Source organism: Mauremys reevesii, linkage group 8 (genome assembly GCF_016161935.1).
Source record: "Mauremys reevesii isolate NIE-2019 linkage group 8, ASM1616193v1, whole genome shotgun sequence".
Taxonomy (NCBI): Eukaryota; Metazoa; Chordata; order Testudines; family Geoemydidae; genus Mauremys; species Mauremys reevesii.
In genome coordinates this window covers 39,800,449-39,823,730 of record NC_052630.1, presented here as the reverse complement: position 1 = coordinate 39,823,730, position 23,282 = coordinate 39,800,449, and the positions used below count along the sequence as shown (strand labels likewise).

At 48.7% G+C, this 23,282-nt stretch overlaps 1 protein-coding gene across 6 annotated transcripts in view; it reads right to left on the bottom strand.

Moving 5' to 3' along the window:
* DELE1 (DAP3 binding cell death enhancer 1) overlaps positions 1–4,971 on the bottom strand; it is a 31,527-nt gene extending 26,556 nt beyond the window's left edge. Inside the window, exons 1-2 of one of the 6 annotated variants that reach the window (XR_005583280.1) lie at positions 4,640–4,969; positions 2,785–2,911 (exon numbers count right to left, since the gene is read on the bottom strand). Coding sequence is in view for 5 of the 6 variants with exons in the window: in XM_039483120.1 (XP_039339054.1) it covers positions 2,785–2,911; positions 4,640–4,904 (392 nt within the window). In the remaining variant the exon portion in view is untranslated. Of the gene's footprint in view, positions 1–2,784; positions 2,912–4,639 lie in introns of all 6 variants that reach the window. The other 5 variants (XM_039483120.1, XM_039483116.1, XM_039483117.1 and 2 more) reach the window with 5 other exon arrangements.
* Between the last annotated feature and the right edge of the window lie 18,311 nt (positions 4,972–23,282).

Genomic DNA, 23,282 nt, shown 5'->3' with positions numbered 1-23,282 from the left:
GAAGATTACACAGAGATTGACAAAGTAGCATATAATGATGAGGACAAGGTAGCCATACAGAGCGACCTGGATCAGTTAGTAAGGTGGGACCATTCAAATAGAATGCTTTTTAATACAGCCAAATAGAAAATTATACATGTAGGAAGGAGGAACGCAGGTCAGACCTACAGACTAAGGGATTTGGAGCAATCACATTTTTTTTATTTCTCCGCTCCAGCACCAATAGTGACTGCTAATAGTGACTTCAGCTCCGGGCAAAAACCTGCAGCTCCACTGCTCCGAGCTCCAGCTCTGGGCTCCGCTCCAAGGCTCTGAAGGGAGCATACCCTGGAAAACAGGGACTCTGACAAGGGTTTAGGGGTCATAGTGGAACATGAGCTCCCAGTGTAATGCTGTGGCAAAAGGACCAATACAGTCCTTGGAGATATAAACGTGAGTGTAGAGTGCAGGAAGATGATTTTATCTCTGTATAGGACATTGGTGAGACTGATATGGAATACTACATCCATTTCCAGTGTATGCATTTTAAAAATGATGTTGAAAAATTGGAAAGGATGCAGAAGAGAGCCATAAAATGATGTAAGGGCTGAACAAAATGCCTTACAGTGCCAGACTTAAAGAGATCAGTCTGTTTAAAGTTATCAAAAAGAAGACTGAGACACGGGGTACTAAAGCACTCTTTAATCTAGCAGAGAAAGGCAAAACAAGAACCAATGGCTGGAAGATAAAGCCAGATGTTTAAAATAGAAATAAAGCACAAAATTTTAAGACAGTGAGGTTATAAACCATTGAAACAAACTAGCGAGGAAAAGAAATGGTGAATTCTTCATCTCTTGATGGTTTCAAATCCAGGCTGGCTCCCTTTCTGAAAGATGCTTTAGCTAAATACACGTTGCTGGGCTCAATACAGATGCAACTGGGTGGAATTCAAGGGCCTGTGTTATACAGGTCAGACTACATGCTCTAATGGCCTTAAAATTTTTACTCTATGAAACCCAGGACCATCAACGACAGAACTGTGGTGGAGAGGAGGTGGTGGCAGGGGAATACAGACAGAAACAAGCGTGTGCCAGGGGGAGAAACGCATAGAAACTCTTGCAACGTTTTAGCAACCCGAGCTTTGCTTGGACTGCATGGACCATTCTCACCCTGATTTCTCTAGGATCATTTCAGTTTCAAAATTCAACCTTAAGCACTATTGAATTTTGAACCCCTCATCCTCTGTTCCCCCTGGGTTGGAGGAGCAGCCACTCTATTCCTCCCCTAGCCCTGTCTTACTTCCCTGGGACACCTATTTCTTCCCCCCTCACAGGGACCACCTGACTGGGCCATAATCCTGCATCAAGGCCAGTGAGAAGGGTCCTGGCCCCACAGCACTGGATCCTTGCCCTCATCAGTTGAGAGCACCTGGGCACCCAATCGCCAGCAGCAAGCACAAGTTGTATGTAAATTCTAATCCTGCTGGTAATTTGCCAGACTACACTGGCTGGTGTATTGATGACATGCCCACAACCGAGCCACTAGGCTCAGTCTTCAGGCCAGCAGTGCTCGGTAATGTTTTCCAGGCATGTATAAAGCCTTAAATGGGTCAGACGTGGGAGGTTGAGTTGGTAGAGCCACTGTGAAACATTTACATTGTTTCCAGGCACTCAGACAGCAGCTTCACATCAGCAAATCACCATCCTCCTGAAGATGAGACAAAGGGCAACACAGGGCTGGAGGGGAGAGGAGTGGAGTGTGTGTGAGGCACAAAGCAGCTGCATTAGCCCTGGGTGCCATTCACTGCTGCTGGAGGGAGCAGCAGCAGGCAAGCACTACCCTGGTGTCTAGCTCTACTCTGAGTAGGAAAAGTTACATGATAAGATGGCAGAGCTCCAGCTTAACTGCAGCTTTGAAGCAGCACCCACTCACTGCAAATGGTGGTGAGGTTCCTGTGTAGACATGGCCAGGGTGCAGCACAGGGAGACAGGCTGTGCCACACTGTCAGACCCATGCTGCAGCACCAGTATGACTCACCAGTCGGAGTGCTGGGGAAGAGACCAGGAATGCACCCTGACCTTGGGCCTGCACAGGCTGGCCAAAGGGGTTCCAGAGCACCGTGGAGACCTCACTCAGTCACATGCATGCCACCCATACTGAACTCCAGAGGGTATGCAAAGGGTTTAGCTAGAACACTCTCCCTAGTGTGGACATCTGAGGCAGGAGGGGAAGAGATACAGGGAGGGGGACTATACTGGAGGTCTGTCTGGTGCAGGAGGGAGAAAGACATGGGGTAGGAGCCTGTGACCAGAGGTAAAGCTGAGTTAGGTTATGAGAAGGGCAAACAGAGAGAAAACCAGGACCTGGATTAAAATACGATGACTTCAGCAATTCCTTAGATCACCTTCAGGAAAAGGGATTTCATGTTGCAGTTCCTGAGAACAGGGTGATCTTTGGGGCATGTTTGCTGCTGTCTCCAACACTGGCTGAGGAGAAGGGATGGTATGACCAGACCAAACCCAAATGGGAACCATTCCCCAGGACTCCCGTTTACAGTTCTTGCCTTTGGCTAAGAAGTCCAGTCCACGCAGACCCCAAAAGCCACTTCCCTGCTGCCTACAGGCATAGTGGGCACTGAGGACTATGGGAGAACCCTCACTGTGGCTCTCCCCCAACACAGAATGGGACGTGTGGGCTATCCCTGGGTTCCCTGACCCTCATTCTGCATTCTAGCTGGATACTGCATTGTAGAGGCTGCCCAGGTCTCCTTCCTGCTTCCCCCACTGGAAGGCTACCCATCCTCACCTCTGTTCAGATGGAGTCTGTCCAACACTGATTGCTGAGGTGGCGTTCCGGAACTCCTCATTGGTGGGGAGGGTTGGGATCCCATGGATAGAGCTTGAAGCATTCAGCACATGGAGGCGATGAAGGGCTGCATGTGGAGTTAGAAGGAGAGGGGACCAATGCATTGGGATTCTGCTGGGAGGAGATTCCAGACACTCCAGCATGTAGCTCAAGGACAGCGCAGCCTCCCCAGCATTAGGACATGCTCTGTCCCCTCGGGAACACTGGGTCTGGCTACATAAGGGTGTCTGTGCTGCCTCACTGGCATGCACTCTGCTCCACAGGGAGCCAGAGACCTCATTCTCCATTCCCTTCAGGAGTGAACTAGTGCTAGCACAAGGAAAGTCAATCCCCCATCTCTAGTTATTTGGAGATCAAGCAGCCTGAAGTGGAAGCTGTCAGAGCATTTCCAGTCTAATCCTCACTTGGTGTGGAACTTCCAGGAACTCTCTTGTTTGGGGCAGAAGTTCCCAGCCTCACAGTCCATCCAAAGAGGAAGGATGGATTGCAACCAAAACTGGCTCAAGCAATGTGGGCAGCAGCGGCTGTTATGTTTCTGCCATGGGGGTCATAAAGTCCCCTAAAAATGAGGTATTTTGAATTTTAGGAGAGGGGTAGCCGTGTTAGTCTGGATCTGTAAAAAGCAACGAAGAGTCCTGTTGCACCTTAAAGAGTCCTGTGGCATGCATGCGTCTGACAACATGGGTATTCACCCACAAAAGCTTCAATACATCTGTTAGTTTTTAAGCTGCCACAGAACTCTTTGTTGAATTGTAGGGTTAATTGAAATGGAAATTGTAGTTTAGCAAGTACTTGAATTCACTAGAGGAAGGTAGTCACAGCTTAGTAAGCATGTAATAAATGAAAGGGGGGGAGGGAAGCTCCCTTCCAGGTAAAGAAAAAGGAGTAGGCACCTGACCAAAACAGCCAACAGGAGGCTAGAACTTTTTAAAATGGGGAAAAAAACTTCCCCTTTGTCTCTTGTTCTCCAGAGAAGGAGACACAGAGCAGCAATGCTACAAGCAGTAATGCGATGTGAGGTATAACAATTCATCTTCCATACCTAGAAGAAATCATTGGACAAGGTATGTTTAAGTAGACCCAATTAGGTTTATTTCTTTATTTTGGCTTGTGGATAAAGGGTTCTTTTTACCCCCATTTTAAAAAAGTTCTACCCTCCCATTGGCTCTTTTGGTCAGATGCCCATTCCTTTTCCTTTACTTGGGGAACTTTGTTAACCCTTTACAGGTAAAACAAGCAGAAAACAGCCACCAAGAGGGACTTCATAGCTAACTGGCTGGCTGGGTGTTCATGAAAGGGAGCTCTTATTCCCCTCCCCCCTTTCATTTATTAGACTAACCAACCTTCCCCAGGCTGCATGTGTGATTGAGCCACTGAGTCCTGGGCACGCTGTACTGAGCCAGCAACAGGCAGGGGAGGGAGCTAAGGCCCGGGCCGGGGAGGCTGATTGCTAGGACCGGCTTACAGGGCTGGACAGCCCGGCTGGGCTCTGGGAACGTTACGGGCTCAGGACAGGAGTTGAGGCAGCCAGCGCGGGGAGCCTATGGAGACTTGCTAAGAAGAAAATGCGACCTTGCGGTGGGAAGGGGAAGTGGGCCGGGCCAGCCCTTCTAGTCCTAGCCCCGGCAGGAGCTGCCCGGCCGGGCTGTCCCTGCGCCCAGGCAGCCCCCTCTGCGGGCGTCGGGACACCACCCAGCCCCGCCCTTGCAGCGCTGCCGAGTCCCGGCCCGGCCCGGCCCTGTCGCGACTCTCGCGATACGCAGCGGGTGTGTGAGCCCCGCTCCAGACCACTGACCTCGGCTCAGCAGCCCTGGCAGCCGCCACATCTCGCTCCCGCGTCCCGGCTCCCAGACGGCACCACGCGAGAGACCACAGAGAGGAAACGTCAGGGGTAGAGGGGCCCCGCAGAAACCATGGAGAAGGAAAGTGAGGCCTAGAGGGAGGCAAACGAGCCCATAGAGAGGCAGTGTGAAGGCTAGATGGGACACACCAGAGAGGGTGCATGACAGATAGAACACCCCCGAAACCATAAATAGTAGACTAGAGGGACCATATACCATAGTGAGGCTATGGAAAGGCTAGACGGTGCCAATCCGACCATAGAGAGGCAGTATCTAGGCTAGACTAAGCCGGAACCATAGAGGAGGCACATAGGCTAGAGGGGCAATATGCCATAGAGAGGAAATCCGGGATGCTGGAGAGACAGACTGCCGAGAGAACCTGAGGTTGGGGGTCGATGGGCCCCGCTCGCAGGGAGACTGGCAACATGTGGGCTGTCGGGCCCTGGAGGACCGGTGGGTGGCTGGGGCAGGAGCCCGTTCACCCCGGTGATGGTCGCTGATAGTGTTGCTAACTTTCTAATGGCACAAAACTAAACACCTTTGCCTCACCCCTTCTCCAAGGCCCTGCCCCAGTTTGTTATATTCCCTCTCCCTGGGGTGCAGAAGGGGGTGAGGCTCTGGGGTCAGGATAGGGGTTTGGGGTGCAGGAAGGGGCTCCAGACTTCAGGGTGGTGAGGGATTTGGAGGGGGTTGTGGCTTGAGGCAGGGGGTTGAGGTGTGGCAGAGGGTGTGGGTTCTGGGCTGGGGATGATGGGTTCAGATGCGTGAGGGGGCTCTTGGATGGAGCAAGGGGTTGGGGTGTGTGGGGGTGAGGGCTTTGGCTGAGGGTGCAGGCTCTGAGATTGGGCTGGGGAGTGAGGGATTTGGAGTGCAGGAGGAGGCTCTGGGTTTTGCGGGGGTGTCAAGTCTGGGCATGGGCTTAGGTCATGTGGCTCCTGGTCAGAGGAGCACCGGGGCTAAGGCAGGCTCTGTGCCTGTCGCAGCTCCACGCTGCGCTATAGCAACAGCCAGGCCGGCTCCTGGCGAGCCACACTTTACGTGGAGTCCCGCCTCCAGATGAGACACAGGCCCAGGGACGCAGCTGCCCAGTGCCCTCTGAGTGTGCATTGGCTCGTGCTGGGAGAAGGGCCATAGCCCTCAGTGGTAGTCTGCAAAGAGAGGCTATCCTCTCTCTGCACAAGGAGGTAGGTGCAACAGTGGAGGCCTCTTGATTCATACTGAGAAAGGGCAATTGGCTAGTTATTTTCGGTGCCTGTACACAAATGCAAGAAGCCTGGGAAACAAGCAGGAAGAGGTGGAAGTCCTGGCACAGTCAAGGAACTGTAATCTGAGTGGAGTAACAGAGACTTGGTGGGGTAACTCAGATGACTGGAGCACTGTCATGAATGGGTAAGAACAGTTCAGGAAGGGGGAGAAAAGGTGGAGAACTTGTACTATATGTAAGAGCGCAATATGATTGCTCAGAGCTCCAGTATGAAACTGGAGGAAAGCTTGTTGACAGTTTTGGGGTTAAGTTTAGAGGTGAGAGCAACATGGGTGATGTCCTGGTGGGATGAGGCTTTGGACACAAACAGAAGTTTCTAGAACACAGGTCCTGGCTCTCATAGAGGACTTCAGTCACCCCGATATCTGCTGGGAGAGCAATACAGCAGTGCACAGACAATCCAGGAAGTATAGGGGACAATTTCCTGGTGCAAATGCTGGAGGAACCAAATAGGGGCAGAGCTCTTCTTGACTTGCTGCTCACAAACAGGGAAGAATTAGTAGGGGAAGCAAAAGTGGGTGGGAAGCTGGGAGGCAGTGACCATGAGATGGTTGAGTTCAGGATCCTGACAAAAGGAAGAAAGGAGAGCAGTAGAATACAGACTCTGGACTTCAGAAAAGCAGACTTTGACTCCCTCAGGGAACTGATGGGCAGGATCCCCTGGGAGAATAACATGAAGGGGAAAGCAGTTCAGGAGAGCTGGCTGTATTTTAAAGAAGCCTTATTGAGGATGCAGGAGCCAAATCCTCCTGATGTGCAGAAAGAATAGTAAAATATGGCAAGCAACCAGCTTGGCTTAACAGAGAAATCTTCAGTGAGCCTAAATACAAAAAGGAAACTTACAAGAAGTGGAAACTTGGACAGATGACTAGGGAGGAGTATAAAAATATTGCTTGAGCAATCAGGAATGCCAAAGCACAATTGCAATTGCAGCTAGCTAGATATGTGTAGGGTAACGAGGGTTTCTACAGGTATGTTAGCAACAAGAAAGGGAAAGTGGGACCCTTACTGAATGGGGGAGGCAACCTAGTGACAAATGATGTGGAAAAAGCTAATGTACTCAATGGTTTTTTTGCCTTGGTTTTCACAGATAAGGTCAGCTCCCAGACTGCTGCACTGGGCAGTACAGTATGGGGAGGAGGTGAACAGCTCTCAGTGGTAAAAGAACAGGTTAAGGACTATTTAGAAAAGCTGGACATGCACAAGTCTATGGAGCCGGATGCAATGCATCTTAGGGTGTTGAAGGAGTTGGCTGATATGATTGCAGAACCATTGGCCAAGGGCAAGTCATGCCTGACCAACCTATTGCCTTCTGTGGTGAGATAAGTGGCTCTGTGGATATGGGTAAAGCGGTGGATGTGATATACCTTTACTTTAGCAAAACTTTTCATACAGTCTCCCACAGTATTCTTGCCAGCAAGTTAAAGATGTACGGATTGGACTATAACAAAGATCGGCAACCTTTGGCCCACGGCCCTGGCAGGTTTGTTTACCTGCTGTGTCTGCAGGTTCAGCCGATCGTGGCTCCCACTGGCCGCAGTTTGCCGTTGCAGGCCAATGGGGTGGCAGAAAGTCGTGGCCAGCACAATGCTCGGCCCGCGCCGCTTCCCGCAGCCCCGTTGACCCGGAGCGGCAAACTGCAGCCAGTGGGAGTTGCAATTGACTGAACCTGCAGAGGCGGCAGGTAAACAAACTGGCCCACCAGGGTGCTTACCTTGGCAGGCCACGGGCCAAAGGTTGCCAATCCCTGGACTAACAAATTTATTTAAGCATGAGCTTTCATGAGCTCACGAAAGCTCATGCTTAAATAAATTTGTTAGTCTTTAAGGTGCCACAAGTACTCCTGTTTTTTTTTTGTGGATACAGACTAACACGGCTGCTACTCTGAATCCCTGGACTGTAAGGTGGATAGAAAGCTAGCTAGATTGTTGTGCTCAATGGATAGTGATTAACGGCACGATGTCTAGTTGGCAGCCGATATCAAGCGGAGTTCCCCAGAGGTTAGTCCTGGGGCCAGTTTTGTTCAACATCTTCATTAATGATCTGGATGATGGGCTAGATTGCACCCTCAGCAAGTTTACGGATGACTGTAAGCTGGGGGGAGAGGTAGATATGCTGGAGGGATAGGGATAGGGTCCAGAGTGACCTAGACAAATTGGAGGATTGGGCCAAAAGAAATCTGATGTGGTTCAACAAGGACAAGTGCAGAGTCCTGCACTTAGGACGGAAGAATTCCAGGCACTGCTACAGGCTGGGGACCGACTGGCTAAGCAGCAGTTCTGCAGAAGAGTACCTGGGAATTACAGTGGATGAGAAGCTGGATATGAGTCAGTGTGCCCTTGTTGCCAAGGAGGCTAACAGCACATTGGGCTGTATTAGTAGGAACGTTGCCAGCAGATCGAGGGAAGTGATTATTCCCCTCTATTCGGCACTGATGAAGCCACATCTGGAGTTTTGCATCCAGTTTTGGGCTCCCCCACTACAGAAAGGATGTAGACAGTTTGGAGAGAGTCCAGCAGAGGGCAGTGATTAGGGGACTGTGGCACATGACTTATGAGGAGAGGTTGAGGAGGATTTGATAGCAGTCTTCAACTACCTGAAGGGAGGTTTCAGAGAGGATGGAGCTTGGCTGTTCTCTGTGATAACAGAACAAGGAACAATGGTCTCAAGTAGCAGTGGGGGAGGTCTAGGCTGGATATTAGGAAACACTTTCACTGCCAGCCATCTATCGGTCGGACGGCCATGTCTCCCTTGATTTATTTCCTGACACCACCTTGCACAGAGTAAAAGTTACCAAGAGCTTTGGGTTGAAAGAGCCGCGGGTAACAACCTGATTAGAATTCCAAGCACTGGAATTGGTTACCTAGGGAGGTGGTGGAATCTCCATCCTTAGAGGTTTTTAAGGCCCAGCTTGACAAAGCCCTAGCTGGGATGATTTAGTTGGTGTTGGTCCTGCTTTGAGCATGGGTTGGACTAGATGACCTCCTGAGGTCTCTTCCAACCCTAATCTTCTATGATTCTATGATTCAATTAATATTAACAACAAGAGAGAAGGAATGCAAGCCAAAATAGAGAAAGAACAGGTTAAAGAATATTTAGATAAGTTAGATGTATTCAAGTCAGCAGGGCCTGATTAAATTTTTCTTAGATTACTCAAGGAACTAGCTGAAGCAATTTTGGAACTGTTAGTTATTATCTTCAAGAATTCATGGAAGACAGATGAGGTCCCAGAGGACTGGAGAAGGCCAAATATTATACCTGTCTTTAAAGGGGGAACAAAGAAGACCCAGGGAATTATAAACCAGTCAGCCTAACTTTTATATTTGGAAAGATACTGAAACAAATTATTAAATAATCCATTTGTAACCACCTGGTTAGCTGATAGTTATAGTAAAGTTATAAGGAATAGCCAGCATGGATTTATCAAGAATAAATCATGCCAACCAACCTAATTTCCTCCTTTGACAGAGTTACTGGCCTAGTGGAGCGGGGAAATCTGTAGACATTGTATATCTTGATTTTTAGTAAGGCTTTTGCACAATCCCACATGAAATTCTCTTAAGCAAACTTGGGAAATGTGGTTTAGTTGAAATTACTGTAAGATGAGTGCACAACTGATTGAAAGGCCATACTCAAAAAGTAGCTATCAATGGTTCACTGCCCAACTGGGAGGACATATCTAGTAATGGCCCCAGAACTGACCCCTGAGGAACCTCACGAATCAATATGTTCATTAGTGACTTCGATATGGAAGGGAGAGTAGGCATATAACATTTGTGGAAGACACCAATTTGTGGGAGGGGTTACTAGAACTTTGGAGGACAACCAGTAAAGTGCCTGAAACCACTACAGCTTATTGTTAAAGCAACCTATTAAGCAGTCTCAGGTTGACCAAGGCAGGAGGGGAGGGGGTTTGAGGTGCCACAGAAAGGGCAGCTTGACCCCGTGCCCTTCCTGATAAGAACGGAGTTGAAGTTGCTGATATGTGCATTTTAAAAGAACAGGATGTGCCCAAGGAATGTCTATTGGGGTCTCAAGGCTGCAAACTCTGGAAAAACCCACACCCGAAGGAACCTCTTGCTTGACCCTTGAAACTGCTTACTTAACAAGTTTTCCTTAAGGGACATGTCATTCTATTACTAATGTATAAATAAGGGGGAAAAGTTTGAGATAGTTGGATTCGTTTGGGGACTCTTTTTGGACTCTCTCTGTGGATACATCTTGCGGTCCCCACCAGCAGACAGAAGATTTGGCCACCAGAAGCCTGCTGCTGTGTCACTCGAGAGCCACACTCAGCTTTGGTAATTATCAAAGGTTGGGGGTGTTTTACTAACTTGTTGCGGACGTGTGTGAGTGCTTGAGACTAAGTAAAGTTTAGCTTTAAGTGAAAGCACTCTTGTGTTGTCCTGTTTGTGCCAGCCATCTATCGGTCGGACGGCCATGTCTCTCTTGATTTATTTCCTGACACCACCTTGCACAGAGTAAAAGTTACCAAGAGCTTTGGGTTGAAAGAGCCCCAGGTAACAAGCCGATTAGAATTCCAAAGGATCTTGATAAATTAGAGAATTGGTCTGAAATCAACAAGATACAATTAATATAGACAAATGCAAAGTACTACACTGAGGAAGAAAAAAATCAAAAACACAACTTCAAAATGGGGAATAACTGGCTAGTCAGTAGTACTGCTGAAAAGGATCTGGGGTGGATAGTGCGGATCACAAATTGAGTACGAGTCAACAGTGTGATGCACTTGCAAAAAAGGCTAATATCACTCTGGGTTGTATTAATAGGAACGTTGTAGTTAAGATCTGGGAGGTAATTGTTCCACTCTATTCAGCACCAATGAGGCCTCAACTGGTATTGTGTCAAATTCTGGGTGCCACACTTTAGGAAAGATTTGACCAAATTCGAGAGTCCAGAGAAGAGAAACAAAAAATGATAAACGGTTTAGAAAACTTGACTTACGGGGAAAAGTTAAAAAACTGGGCATTTTTAGTCTTGGAAAAGACAACTGAGGGGAACCTGATAACAATCTTCAAATAGGTTAAGGACTGTTATGAACAGGATGGTAATCAGTTGTTCTCCTTGTCCAGGACAAGAAGAAAGGGGCTTAATCTGCAGCAATGAAATTTAGGCTAGCTGTTAGGAAAATCTTTCTAATTGTAAGGGTAGTTAAGCTTGGGAATTAGGTTTCCAAGAGAGCTTGTGGAATCCCTGTCTCTGGAGGTTTTTAAGAACAGGATGGACATACACCTGTCAAGGATGGTCTGCCTCGTTTACTTGGTTGTGCCTCATTGCAGAGGTCTGGACTTGATGACCTTTCAAGGTCCCTTCCAGGTCTATAATTCTATGATATCTAAAGAAGGCAAGTGAATTGTTGGCTGCAGATTGCGTATCAGTGTTTGCCTGCCCCCCATACAACTGGATTACATTTGTTGATGTTTCTTGTTTAGTTTTCTTCACTCAGAAGATGCTGCTACACCCAGCATTCCCTCTAATTTTTCCCATGCATGTGCAGAATGAATTTTATTATATGCACCAATATGGAAGTGATGTCACACAACAAAATTCATGTGGTGCGGGTGGGGCTAAGGGGTTTGGAGTGTGGGAGGGGGCAGAGAGTTGGGGGTGAGGGCTATGGGGTGGAGCTGGGGATGAGGGGTTTGTGGTGCCAGGCTTCCCCGGGTCTATAGTGGGGGAAGAAAACTCCCCCAAGCTCTCTTTCCCCACAGCAGCACCTGGGCTGGGGGGAGAGACGCCTCTCTTCTCTGGGGCTGTGGGAGAGGCATCTCTCCCCTCCGCAGCCTGAGCACTTGTGTGGCAGTTAATTGGCTGCTGCGCAACTGCGCAACTTAGAGGGAATTTAGGCTATACCCATTTCAGTAAGTTGGTGATCCAACTGAGCTCTCTCCTGCCATCTGTTGACAATCTGGAGGAAAAGATGTAATGAGCAGACATTATTTGCATAGACACACCTACTTTGCCAAAATGATCATTCTTGACTGTTATTCAAATATGAAATTTGCAGAACTACTAATGGTGCTATGTAACCTACCACTTAAGGGATAGCTAATGTGATGCCAGTTTTTTAAAAAGGCTCCAGAGACAATCCTGACCATTAGAAGCCGATAAGCCTAACTTCAGTACCAGGCAAATTGCTTGAAACTGTAGTAAAAAACAGAATTATCAAATACACAGATGAACATGTTTTATTGAGGAAGAGTCAACATGGCTTTTGTAAAGGGAAATCATTCCTCACCAATCTATTAGAATTCTTTGAGGCGGTCAACAAACATGTGGACAAGGGTGATATAGTGTACATGGGCTTTCAGAAAGCCTTTATAAGTTCTCTCATCAAAGTCTCTTGAGCAAAGTAAACAGTCAGGGGATAAGAGGGAAGGCCCTCTCCTGGATCAGTAACTGGTTAAAAGACAAGAAACAAAAGGTAGGAATAAATGGTCAGTTTTCAGAATGGAGAGAGGTAAATAGCAGAGTCCCCCAGGGATCTGTATTGGAACTAGTGCTTTTCAACATATGTGAGATGACAAACTTTGCAGATGATACAAAGTTACTCAAGATAGTTAAGTTCAAAGCAGACTGCAAAGAATTACAAAGGGATCTCACAAAACTGGGTCTCTGGGCAACAAAATGGCAGATGAAATTCAGTGTTGGTAAATGCAAAGTAATGCATATTGGTAAATATTATCCCAACTATACATACAAATGATGGGATCTAAATTAGCTGTTACTGCTCAGGAAAGAGATCTTGTAGTCATTGTGGATAGTTCTTTGAAAACATCCACTCAATGTGCAACAGCAGTCAGAAAAGCTAACAATGTTAGAAACCATTAGGAAAGGGATAGATAAGATGGTAAATATCATAATGCCACTGTATAAATCCATGGTACGCCCACATCTTGAATACTGTGTGCAGTTTTGGTTCCCTCATCTCAAAAAATGGAAAAGATGCAGAGAAGGGCAACAAAAATTACTAGGGGTATGGAACAGCTTCCATGTGAGCATAGATTAAAAAGGCTGGGGATCATTTAGTTCAAAAAAGTGATTAAGGGAAGATATGAGTCTATAAAATCATAAATGGTGTAGAGAAAGTGAATAAGGAAGTGGTATTTACCCCTTCATATAACAAGAACCAGAGGGTCACTCAATGAAATTATTAGGCAGCAGATTTAAAACAAACAAAAGTACTTTTTTCACAAAGTACCCTGACCAGAACTCATTGCCAGGGGATGTTGTGAAGGCCAAAACTATAATTGGATTAAAAAAATTAGATAAGTTCCTGGAGGACCTTATCAAAGGATCTAACATCAATGGCTGTTAGATGGTCAGGGATGCCACCCCATGCTCTAGGTGTCCCTAGGCCTCTGACTGTCCGATGCTAGGACTGGATGGCAGGGGATGAATCACTTGATGATTGCCCTGTTCTGTTTATTCCTTTTGAAGCACTGGGCATTGGCCACTGTCGGAAGACAGGATTCTGGGGAGATGGATCACTAGTCTGACCCAGTATGGCCGTTCTTATGTTACAGTGATCCAGTTTGACTGTTTGGGGATTAAAATCACTGAAGTCTTGGATGCAAGGGTAATGAGATGCTGGCATCCTTACTGTGTGACTAAAGGGCATCAGAACTGTAAATAACATGCCCTAATTGGAGGGGTCCACATAATGTGAACCTTACTCACTAAGCTTGGGATAGTGATGCCAAATGCAAGTGGAAGACGGAGAGGGTAAGAACAGGTGTTTCTCCCCGGTGGTGAGAATTCTGTTTAAAATGTCCTAGGTGTCATTTGACTCTTGTGTTTAAAGACAGAACTTACTAGACTTAATTGAGAGTCTTTGTTTCTTCCCAGTGATCACTAGAGCTGAAATCATTGATAGGCTGGTCTAGGAGTCTGATCCTTAGACCTGTGTGGGGACAGTGTTTCAGTAAAAGACAGCATAGAGGATGCAGTGGCAGTGAGGTTTCTCCATACCCAGTGAAGTCACTTGAGCTGAAATCACTGAAAAGTGGGCTAGGTGGTGGAACCTCAGAACACAGCATGGTGGATAAAGGCAGCGTAATGAGAGACACCACAGCACCAGCACCAAAGGTGTCACTACTAGCTGGGCTAGGTGGTTGTGGGCTGTAGGACCAAGGACACAAGAGTACAGAAGCAGTTGGAACAGCAGAGGCAGCAGCAACTATGGCAAGCAGCAGTAGCTGCCAGAGCAAAGAGCAGCAAGAAGTGGCAGCAGCAACAAAGAGGCAGTGGCAGAGGCATCACTCACATTCTTCTCAGAAGCTGGAGGTGAATCCCCTGAATTCACCCCTGATCTCCAGGACTTTGCTGACCTTGGACATCAGACTGTAAACAGTGTGCAGCAGGAGGAAAGAAGAAGTGGCATGTTAAAGGGACATTTGTCCACTGGACATTCAAAATTTCAAGGTGAGGCAAAGGACTACTGCCCGGGATACTTTGGTTGGAGTTTTTATTTAGTGTTTGCATGCTTTTGAGTCATTGTTCCTGTAAATGAATGCTTTGTTCCCTCTCCCCTTTGATAAAAGTTCTCTCTTTGTTATATAGACTCAGTGCTTGCGAATGGGGAAGTATTACCTTTTAGGATTTGTCTACACTGCAGTTAAACACCTGTGGCTGGCCCATGCCAGCTGACTCAGGCTTGGGCTAAGGGACTGTTAATTGTGGTGTAGATGGTCCAGCTCAGGCTGCAGCCTGAGCTCTGGAACCTTTACACCTCTGAGTCCTAGAGTGTGGGCTCCAGCCCAAGACTGACCATCTACACCATAATTCAACAGACCCTTAGCCTGAGCCCTGTGAGCCTGAGTCAACTGGCACGGGCTAGCTATGAGTTTTTAATTTCAGAGTAGACACATCCATAGAGGTAGTCAGGGGAGGTTTTTACTTTTTCCAGATTTTCGGGTGGGGGTTTGAGGTGGTTCGGTTTTGTAATGTTAAGAGAAACCCCTAGACATGGAGCCCATCCCTTGTTGCTGCCAAAACAACCTGGCAGAAGAGTTACAGAAGGATTTTGCTTTTATGTGGCATCAGCAAGAGAATGTTACAGAATGGCACTTTAGCTGCACCAACTGAGAAGCAGTTTCTGTTTAAAGCAGTCTTTTTTCCAAGTGCTGTAACATCCTCATGTGCAGTCATATTGTCCTGGACATTGGTGGGCTGGCAAAGAGCTTGTGGGGTCACCTGCTTAGGGTGTATGACACTACCCAGGATACAGTCTGGAATGTTGAACAACAGTGTCCCTTTAACTCTCTAGGCTGGGATGCCTTTTACACTGTTTTGTGATCAGAACATCAACGCCTGGCCTGCTTACACTGCCTTCAGCATGCAGATTCACTCCCAGCTAAATACATGAGCACTCTGAGTAGTCACTCATGAATTATATACAGTGCCACACCCATGAATTCCTAGTCCCAACCTTGTCCCCCTAGCAATGTGCATCTTGTACTGTCCAGCACACTGCTGAACAATGCAAGCTCATAGAAAGTCTCTCATTTCATCAAAGGAAAATGATAATGCACCAGCCTTGTTATCCCAGATGGAGTTTCCCTACACACTCTACTGCAAACACACTGGCTAATATAAAACAATTAGATAAAATCTATTTGTTGTAGTTAATAAACTTAAGTGATTACAAGTTATGATGCATAAAAGTCAGGATTGGTTACAAAAAGAAAATAAGAGCAAAATGCAAGCTAATGGCTAACTTAACAAACTAACAAAATTCAAAGTGAAGATTTGCCTCATCACACGCTGCAGTACATTTCACAGGCTGGGTTTCCTTTCAGTTCAGGACACACACACCCTTAGTTCAGTATCTTCAGGTATTCATTGATGGGAGGAGGAGAGGTGAGTTGGGGAGTTTTATTATTATAGCCCTTTCCCCTCTTTAAGGATTATCCCCAACTGGGTGCAGGCAACTGGAGCTGAGGTTTGAACCATCCCTGTGATGAAATGTAAATGTCTTCTTCACCTCTTCCCTCTGCTGGAGATTGGCTGCTTAAGCAGGTGGTAGTCGTTCACACTGGCCCCAGCCAGGTGTTATCTTTGTCTCTGAAAAGCTGATTTGTGGGTGTAACCCAGAATTACAGTATATTTCAGTAACAATCTTGTAACTTCATATACAGTGTTGTATACATTGTACAAAATTGATCAGTCTTGTAAAAGTGGTGAACATAATGGTATAGGCTGTCACAGAGGATCCCGGTTGTGACAGGTTGGACCCCCCTTCCAGGGCCCGCCTGCTCCACCAGCCTGAGTTCCCTTACACTGTTTTGCCGAGCCAGGATCTCCAGCCTCCTCCAGCACACATGCAGTTAGGGACACACCAAGCTTTGGAATCGCACAGAGTCTGCAATCAGCTTTGCATGGGAAGACTCAGCTAGGAAACTGCCCAGCAGTCAAGTCCACACTCCCTCTGGAGAGTAAACCCAAAATTGTATTGTCTTGTGCAGCACAGAAAACTGTACAGCATAAGCTCATGAAATTCGGTCCCTCCCTCAGTGTGGAGGAAGATATGCACAGCTTTTTGCCCAACCGCCCCCCCCCCAGCCAGTTATGAATTGAACAAACTGGGTTTTAGAAAACAAAACAAGTTTATTAATTACAAAGGATAAAATTTAAGTGAATATAAGGGATAAACAGATCAAAACAGATTACTGAGCAAATAAAACAAAACCCACACAAACTAAGCTTGATACACTAAATTAACTGGTTAATAGTAGCAAATTCTCACCCTAAATGTTGTTTTATGCAGGTTGTAGAGTTTCTTGAAGGTAAACTGCACTGCTCCCAGTTTAAATCTCTAGGTATTCCTTTCACAGGCTAGACCTTTCTCACCTGGGCTCAGCCCCTGCCCCAGCTTACTTCCTTTGTTTTTTCAGGTGTTTTCAGCAGTCTTCCTTCTTGGGTGGGGAGGCAGTGGAGAAGAGCCTAGATTAACTCACTCCCCAGCCTTAAATAGGATTTGCATATGGCAGGAATCCCTTGTTTCCCAGTTTGACACCCCCCCCCTTAATGGAAAAACACTAGAAGTCCAAGATGGTGTCCAGTACCAGGTGACATGATCATCTGAACCTGGAGTGTCAAAACAGCATCCCAGGAAACTTTTCAGGAAGGAGGGAGATTAGCACCTTCAGAGTTCTATTGTTCTCCTGAATGGCCCATCCAGGCTGACTGCATACTATCTGGTGGGCATTCCCCAAGTTGTAATTGTTACATAGTCAATATTCCTAACTTCAGATACAGAAATGATACATGCATACAAATAGGATAATTATATTTAGTAAATCATGACCTTTCCACTAATACCTCACATGACCCATCTTGTGTAACTTTAGCGACCTCGTGGCCAAGATGGAGTCTGCTCTACAGGCAGCTCTGGCCAAGAGAAGGCATGCGCAAGAATGCATCAGGAAAAATCCCTTCCACCCTAGGGGCACCTGTTCCAAACCCCCCAGAGTGAACACACGCCCCCACAGGAAAAGTACAATGGATATAAGTGTAACCCTTCTGCCCCTCTAAGTTGGCAGCAACAAGGGCCGGGTTCAGTATCCAGGGGTTCCGTTTCAATAACACAATGCAAAACCGGCTCGAGCCCCCACCCAGTGACCTGGGACAATTACCTACCACCCCCCCCCCCCGGGCACCTCTAGGAGGCACTACTTCCCCACTCGCAAGCACAGAGTCTGAGTGTAGCAAAATCCTTTTAATAAAGGAGGGAACCAATGCGGCATCACGTTGGAGAGACACCACAAACAGGACTATACACAAACCATAAGCAAAAAACCCACCTCCAAGTACATTTGGCAATGTCCTTTCCGCCTTAGGGTCTTAAGTCCAATCACCCCAAAGTCCAACAACCCAAAAGTCTCTGTCTCTGGTCAGTGCCACCCCAGAGTTCAAAAGTTTATCTGCAGAGTTTTACACCCCCCCCCCAGCCTGGGTGGAAATGGGGGGGGGGCGCACACAGGGTGTTAAGGGACACCTTACGTGGGCCAGGGCCGACTGCCCTGCTTCTCCATGGAGTTCTGCTGCAGCTGGCTCCACTCCACCAGCTGTGCTGTTCCTCCAGCAGACCCGTGAACCACGTCAGCCATCCCAACAAACCGCTCCACACTGCTCACTGTTCTATGGGCTGCTCCAACATGCTGCAGGGTGCTCCACTCTGCCAGCCGCTTAACAATCGATCTTCAGGCTCCCCCACTCAGTGATCTCAGCTCAGTAAGCTTAGCTCTTTTAGTGATTTCAGCTCTTAGTGGTTTCAGCTTGTAGTAGGGGAGCCCCAGTGCCACATTAACCCAACGTGAATTCAGGTCAGCAGCCTCTAGATGAACTCCTAAAGGATTAAAAATTAGCTCTGTTCTTTAACAGTGGAGAAAGGAGGATGTGCAATTGGTGTTCCAGGACCTCAAAAGGGGCCTATACCATCAGGTACACACACCAGTCCCCAACCTCTCTTCCTTTCACTGGTTTTGGAACCCATGTCCCTTGTCTAGCAAGTACTATTTAATGTAGGTTGAGTCATTTCTGTCATAAAGCAGTCTCATAGTTCCTCATTCACATAATTAAGGTGACAGCACTTTTTTTCCTTCCTGCCCCAATAACAAAGAAATTGGGGATCCCACAGCTATGAAAATAACCATCCCAGGCTGCTGTGTGTTATGCTAAGTGGAGTGGGTTTACCAATGCAAATGCACATTCTTGAAATTCCTTTGCCCACTCCTCATAATTTACCACTGGATGTCAGGGTAGAGTTCATCCTGACTCTGCTTACATAAGAAAGGGAAATATTTATTTACAGAGGGATGAGAGGAGAAAAACAACAAGGGGAAATATAAGGGGAGCAGTAAAACAGGGTTGCATCCAAGCCAAGGCCCCACTAGCCCAGTGGTAGCACAGTCTGGAAGGGCAGACACAAATGTGTCTGCACACAGAGTTCAGGGGTCCTGAGCAAAGTTCCAGTCCAGTGGTGAGTCTTGGGTGCTCCTGGTTGTCTTCAGCGCCAGTGAACTTTCCCCCAACAAACCCCTCCGGTGCCCTCTTCTACCACTCTCTGCAAAGGCACAGAGTGACCACCTCCCCATTTAACTATCTAGCAACCTTCCACCTTGTTCCCAATGCAGAGTCACAAGCCCCAGTACTCACAGCTCTGGGCAGCCGTGATAATGAGTCCAGATCCAGCCTGTCCTTCTCAAGCAATTCCTCCCTGGCACAGGGCTGCTTCTGTCCTGGGGTGTCCCCGATCGGCCGTCCTGTCCTTCCTAGACTTTAGGAAAGTTCTCTCTGCTACTTCCTTTGCAAGGGTCTGCGGGCTGCTGCCTCTCTCTCTCTCTCCCAGCTCCAGAGAGCCCCTTGGAGTTTCCCTCCTTTTTTCTCACTCTCCCCTCCCCCCCCAGGAAAAAGATTTAAAGGGGCCCTGCTCTCTAAATCCCACTGCATAAAACATATCTTAGTTATGCCATATTCATATCATAAGCATATCTCTATGAAGATTATGGGGCATAGGGTCACACTGGTGTCCATAGTAGATTTGCAGTGAGTTAGAGAATGTGAGCTAAGGTGTGAAGATGGAATTCCAGTATAAGGAAGAGAGACGGTTTCAAGCTATAAGTGCCTGGAAAATCTACAATCCTCCTTTGCCAGATGGCTGATGGCAGGATAGTGAATATTAGTGATCCTAACCATATTCTTGCTAAAGAGCATGGTATGCGTAATGTGATTTACTGTGGAGAGAAGACAGGCTGAATGAGGTTGGTGGGAGGGGGACCATGCTTATGAGTTGGATGCAGCAAAAGCAGGTGGTGGAGGGATGAGTGAGACAGGGTGGGATGAAGTAAAGTGATTGGGGGGGCCAGAGGGGTGAGATATGAACCTCAAGGCATGTGAGCAATCTGGAGAGCCAGGGCACCAGAACTGATGTTCACCACACACCAGCCCCAAAAGGGTTAAGGAACCTGAGACAGGATTAATTAGTGATATAGACCACACATGAGGGATTTAGTTGGGGAAGCAATCTCTGATTGGAAGATGGAGCTCAGCTGAGGAGGTGAGGGCTGGCCCAGTATAAAGCTAGGAAACTGGCACCAGAAATGGCCATAGTGAGAAAATCTTCAGCTACTTTCTGTGCATTAGAGAGGGAAGGAAGGAACCTAGAGAAAAAGTAGGAGCCTGGCCTTGAGTGAAGGGCAGAACTTGAAGAGAGATGATTGGAAAAGAAAGCCTGGATGGAGGATGATGGAGTAGGAAGTAGCCCAGGGAGACTGTAGCAAGGTTGGGGACCCAGAATATTGGGTGGGCCTGGGTTCCCCTACCAGCCATTGACAAAGTGATATTGCCTGGACAATGGGTCCAGTGAGATACTACATTCCCAAAGGGAAACCACATAGTGACCTGGCCAAGTCAACAAGAGGCAGTTGCAGCTCCTGGAGTGAGAGAGGGACCCCAGAGTGAGAGAGAGGAGAATGTGGGGGAGAGGCTGCAAGGGGAGATATTGGACCTGGAAGAGAGCTATTCCTCAGAGCAGCCAGGCAGAGGCACCACCCATGGTGAGTGAGTACTCTGTGATGAATGTCAAAGAGGCCATTCAGAGGGTGTGAGCAACTTCCATGTTTCCAAGTTTATGGGAAACCCTGGGTGCAAGAACTCATGTGACTTGGCATCAAGTCTTGACCTGTTCATCTAGTATCTCCTCCAGGCTACAGGATAGGAACATCAAGGCACAGCAGGCCAGCTCCACAGCACTAGGCAGAACAGGAAGCTCGTTAACACAGAGTTGAGGCCGTGCAGCAGGACCCAGCGGCTGCTTTATTTCTTCCCTTACATGTCCTGGCAAAAACAACAAGGAGTCCTTGTGGCACCTTAGAGACTAACACATTTATTTGGGCTTAAGCTTTCGTGGGCTAAAACCCACTTCATCAGATGCATGGAGTGAAAAATACAGTAAGCAGAATATATATTATAGCACTTGAAAAGATGGGAGTTGCCTTACCGTGTGGGGGTGGGGATGGGGGTTAGTGCTAACGAGCCAATTCAATTAAGGTTGAAGTGGCATATTCTCAACAGTTGACAAGAAGGGGTGAATACCAAGGGAGGGAAAATTACTTTTGTAGTGCTAATAGTGTGTCTAGACAGCAAGTTTGAAAAATCAGGACGGGGTGTGTGTGTGTGTGGGGGGGGTAATAGGAGCCTATATAAGAAAACGACCCAAAAATTGGGACTGTCCCTATAAAATTGGGACATCTGGTCACCCTAAGTTCTAACGAGGCCAATGTAATCAAGGTGGTCCATTTCAAACAGTTGACAAGAAGGTGTGAGTATCAGCAGAGGGAAAATTACTACTTCTTCGAGTGATTGCTCCTATGCATTCCAGTTAGGTGTGCGCGCTGCGCGTGCACGGCTCTTCGGAAGATTTTTACCCTAGCAACTCCGGCGGGCCGGCTGGGCGCCCCCTGGAGTGGCGCCGCTATAGCGCTAGATATATACCCCAGCCGGCCCGTCCGCTCCTCAGTTCCTTCTTCCCGCCCGTGACGGCCGTTGGAACAGTGGAGCGCTCCTTTGACCTCCACATCCCTAGCTTATCTCTGGTTCTCGTTGTATTTAGTGTATATAGTTAGTTAAAATAGTTAGTTAAGTTAGTTTGTTAAGTAGATTAAGGGGAATTAGGGGGGCTTAACCCCTCTTTTCCCGAGCCGGTGCAGGCTCATGCCCAAGGCACCGGGGTTTAAGCTCTGTGCGGCTTGCCAGCGGCACATGCCAATTGGGGACCCTCACGACTCCTGCCTGCGCTGCTTAGGAGAGGCCCATCGCACAGATAAGTGCCCAATTTGCAAATCGTTCAAACCAAGAACGAAGAAAGAACGGGACATTAGATTGAAGCAGCTCTTAATGGAGTCGGCGCTTACCCCTGCGGTGCTGACACCATCAGCTCCGCAGTCGTCTTCGGCGCAGAGCGCCCCAGTGGTTCCCGACCGGTCCGGTACCGAGACTCTTAAAAAGAAGCAGCCGGCACCGATGCCTCGGCACCGTTCCCTCTCGCCATCGGGGAAACGCAAGCCGCAGCAGAAGTCTATCAAGACACCTGCGTCGGGACCGCTCGTCCAGCCGCCACCGCCGGCCCCCTCGGCATAGACCATGCGCGGTACCGTCGACTCCGGCTCCGACAGAGCCATTGAGTCCGGTACCTCCGTGCTCCCCGGTGCAAACCGTGGTCGAGCTGCCTCTCCCATCGACGCCCGAGACTTTCTCGATGGCGAGAGAGCTCATAGAGCTCACAGAGGCACCGAGCCTCCGGCCCCCAGCACCGCCGGTGCGGGCTGTGCAGTCAGTGGGCAAACCGGCCATCATGAGGCCGCCTTCCCCTGACAGACGGGATAGAAGGCGTTCCAGGTCACGCTCCCGAAGACGATCGCCTTCACGCCGATCCAGATCCCGGCACCGGTCACCATCCCGGTACCGTTCTCCATCTCGGCGCCGGTCGCTCCACATCGCGGTACTGGTCGCACTCCCGGAGACGATCCCGGTCCCGGTCACCCAACCGTCGGTACCGAAGAAGGTCCGGATCCCGGTACCGCTCCCGGTACCTGTCATCACGCAGCCGCTCCCGCCGACGTCGGTTGAGATCGCGGTCGACCTCCCGGTACCCGCACGGTCGATGGTCCCGCTCTCGCTCCCGGCACCGCGACGACCGGCACCAATCCCCGGCACCGTCCAGGGACAGACCGGCAGCATCGATGGCGCAGTCCCTGAGCGCCTCTGCCCCCCCGTGGCCTTCCCGCCAACCTTCGGTCGCCTCTCAAGCGGGCAGCGGTGGTGATCTCCGGGCCGATCCCCACGGACAGGACCACGGTCCACAACAGTGGGGCTTCTGGACCCCCTGGGCCTATCACGAGGCTCAAGGGTCCCCTCCCTTCAGCGACCCAGGACCGCCGACCACAGGGTGCCGGAAGCCACGGTCAGCAGGCCTCCTCCATCACTGCTGGTTGAGGCTCCACCGCCACCTGTAGCGGCAGAGCATCCCGTAGACGCGGAGGCTTCCCACCCCATGGACGAACCACCTACGGAAGCTATGGTCCAGGGCCTATCCTCGTCTTCCTCGCCGGATGAGGCGGTGGCGGGGGCGTCAACATCGGACCCCCCACTGATTGACTTGCGGGCCCACCAGGACCTGCTTCAACGGGTGGCACAGGCCATTGACCTCCCGGTCGAAGAGGTCGCTGAAGACGAGGATCCGGTGACCAGGGTGCTTGGAGCTGAGGCCCCGCTGCAGGTGGCCCTGACCATCCAAAAGAATGCCACTACGA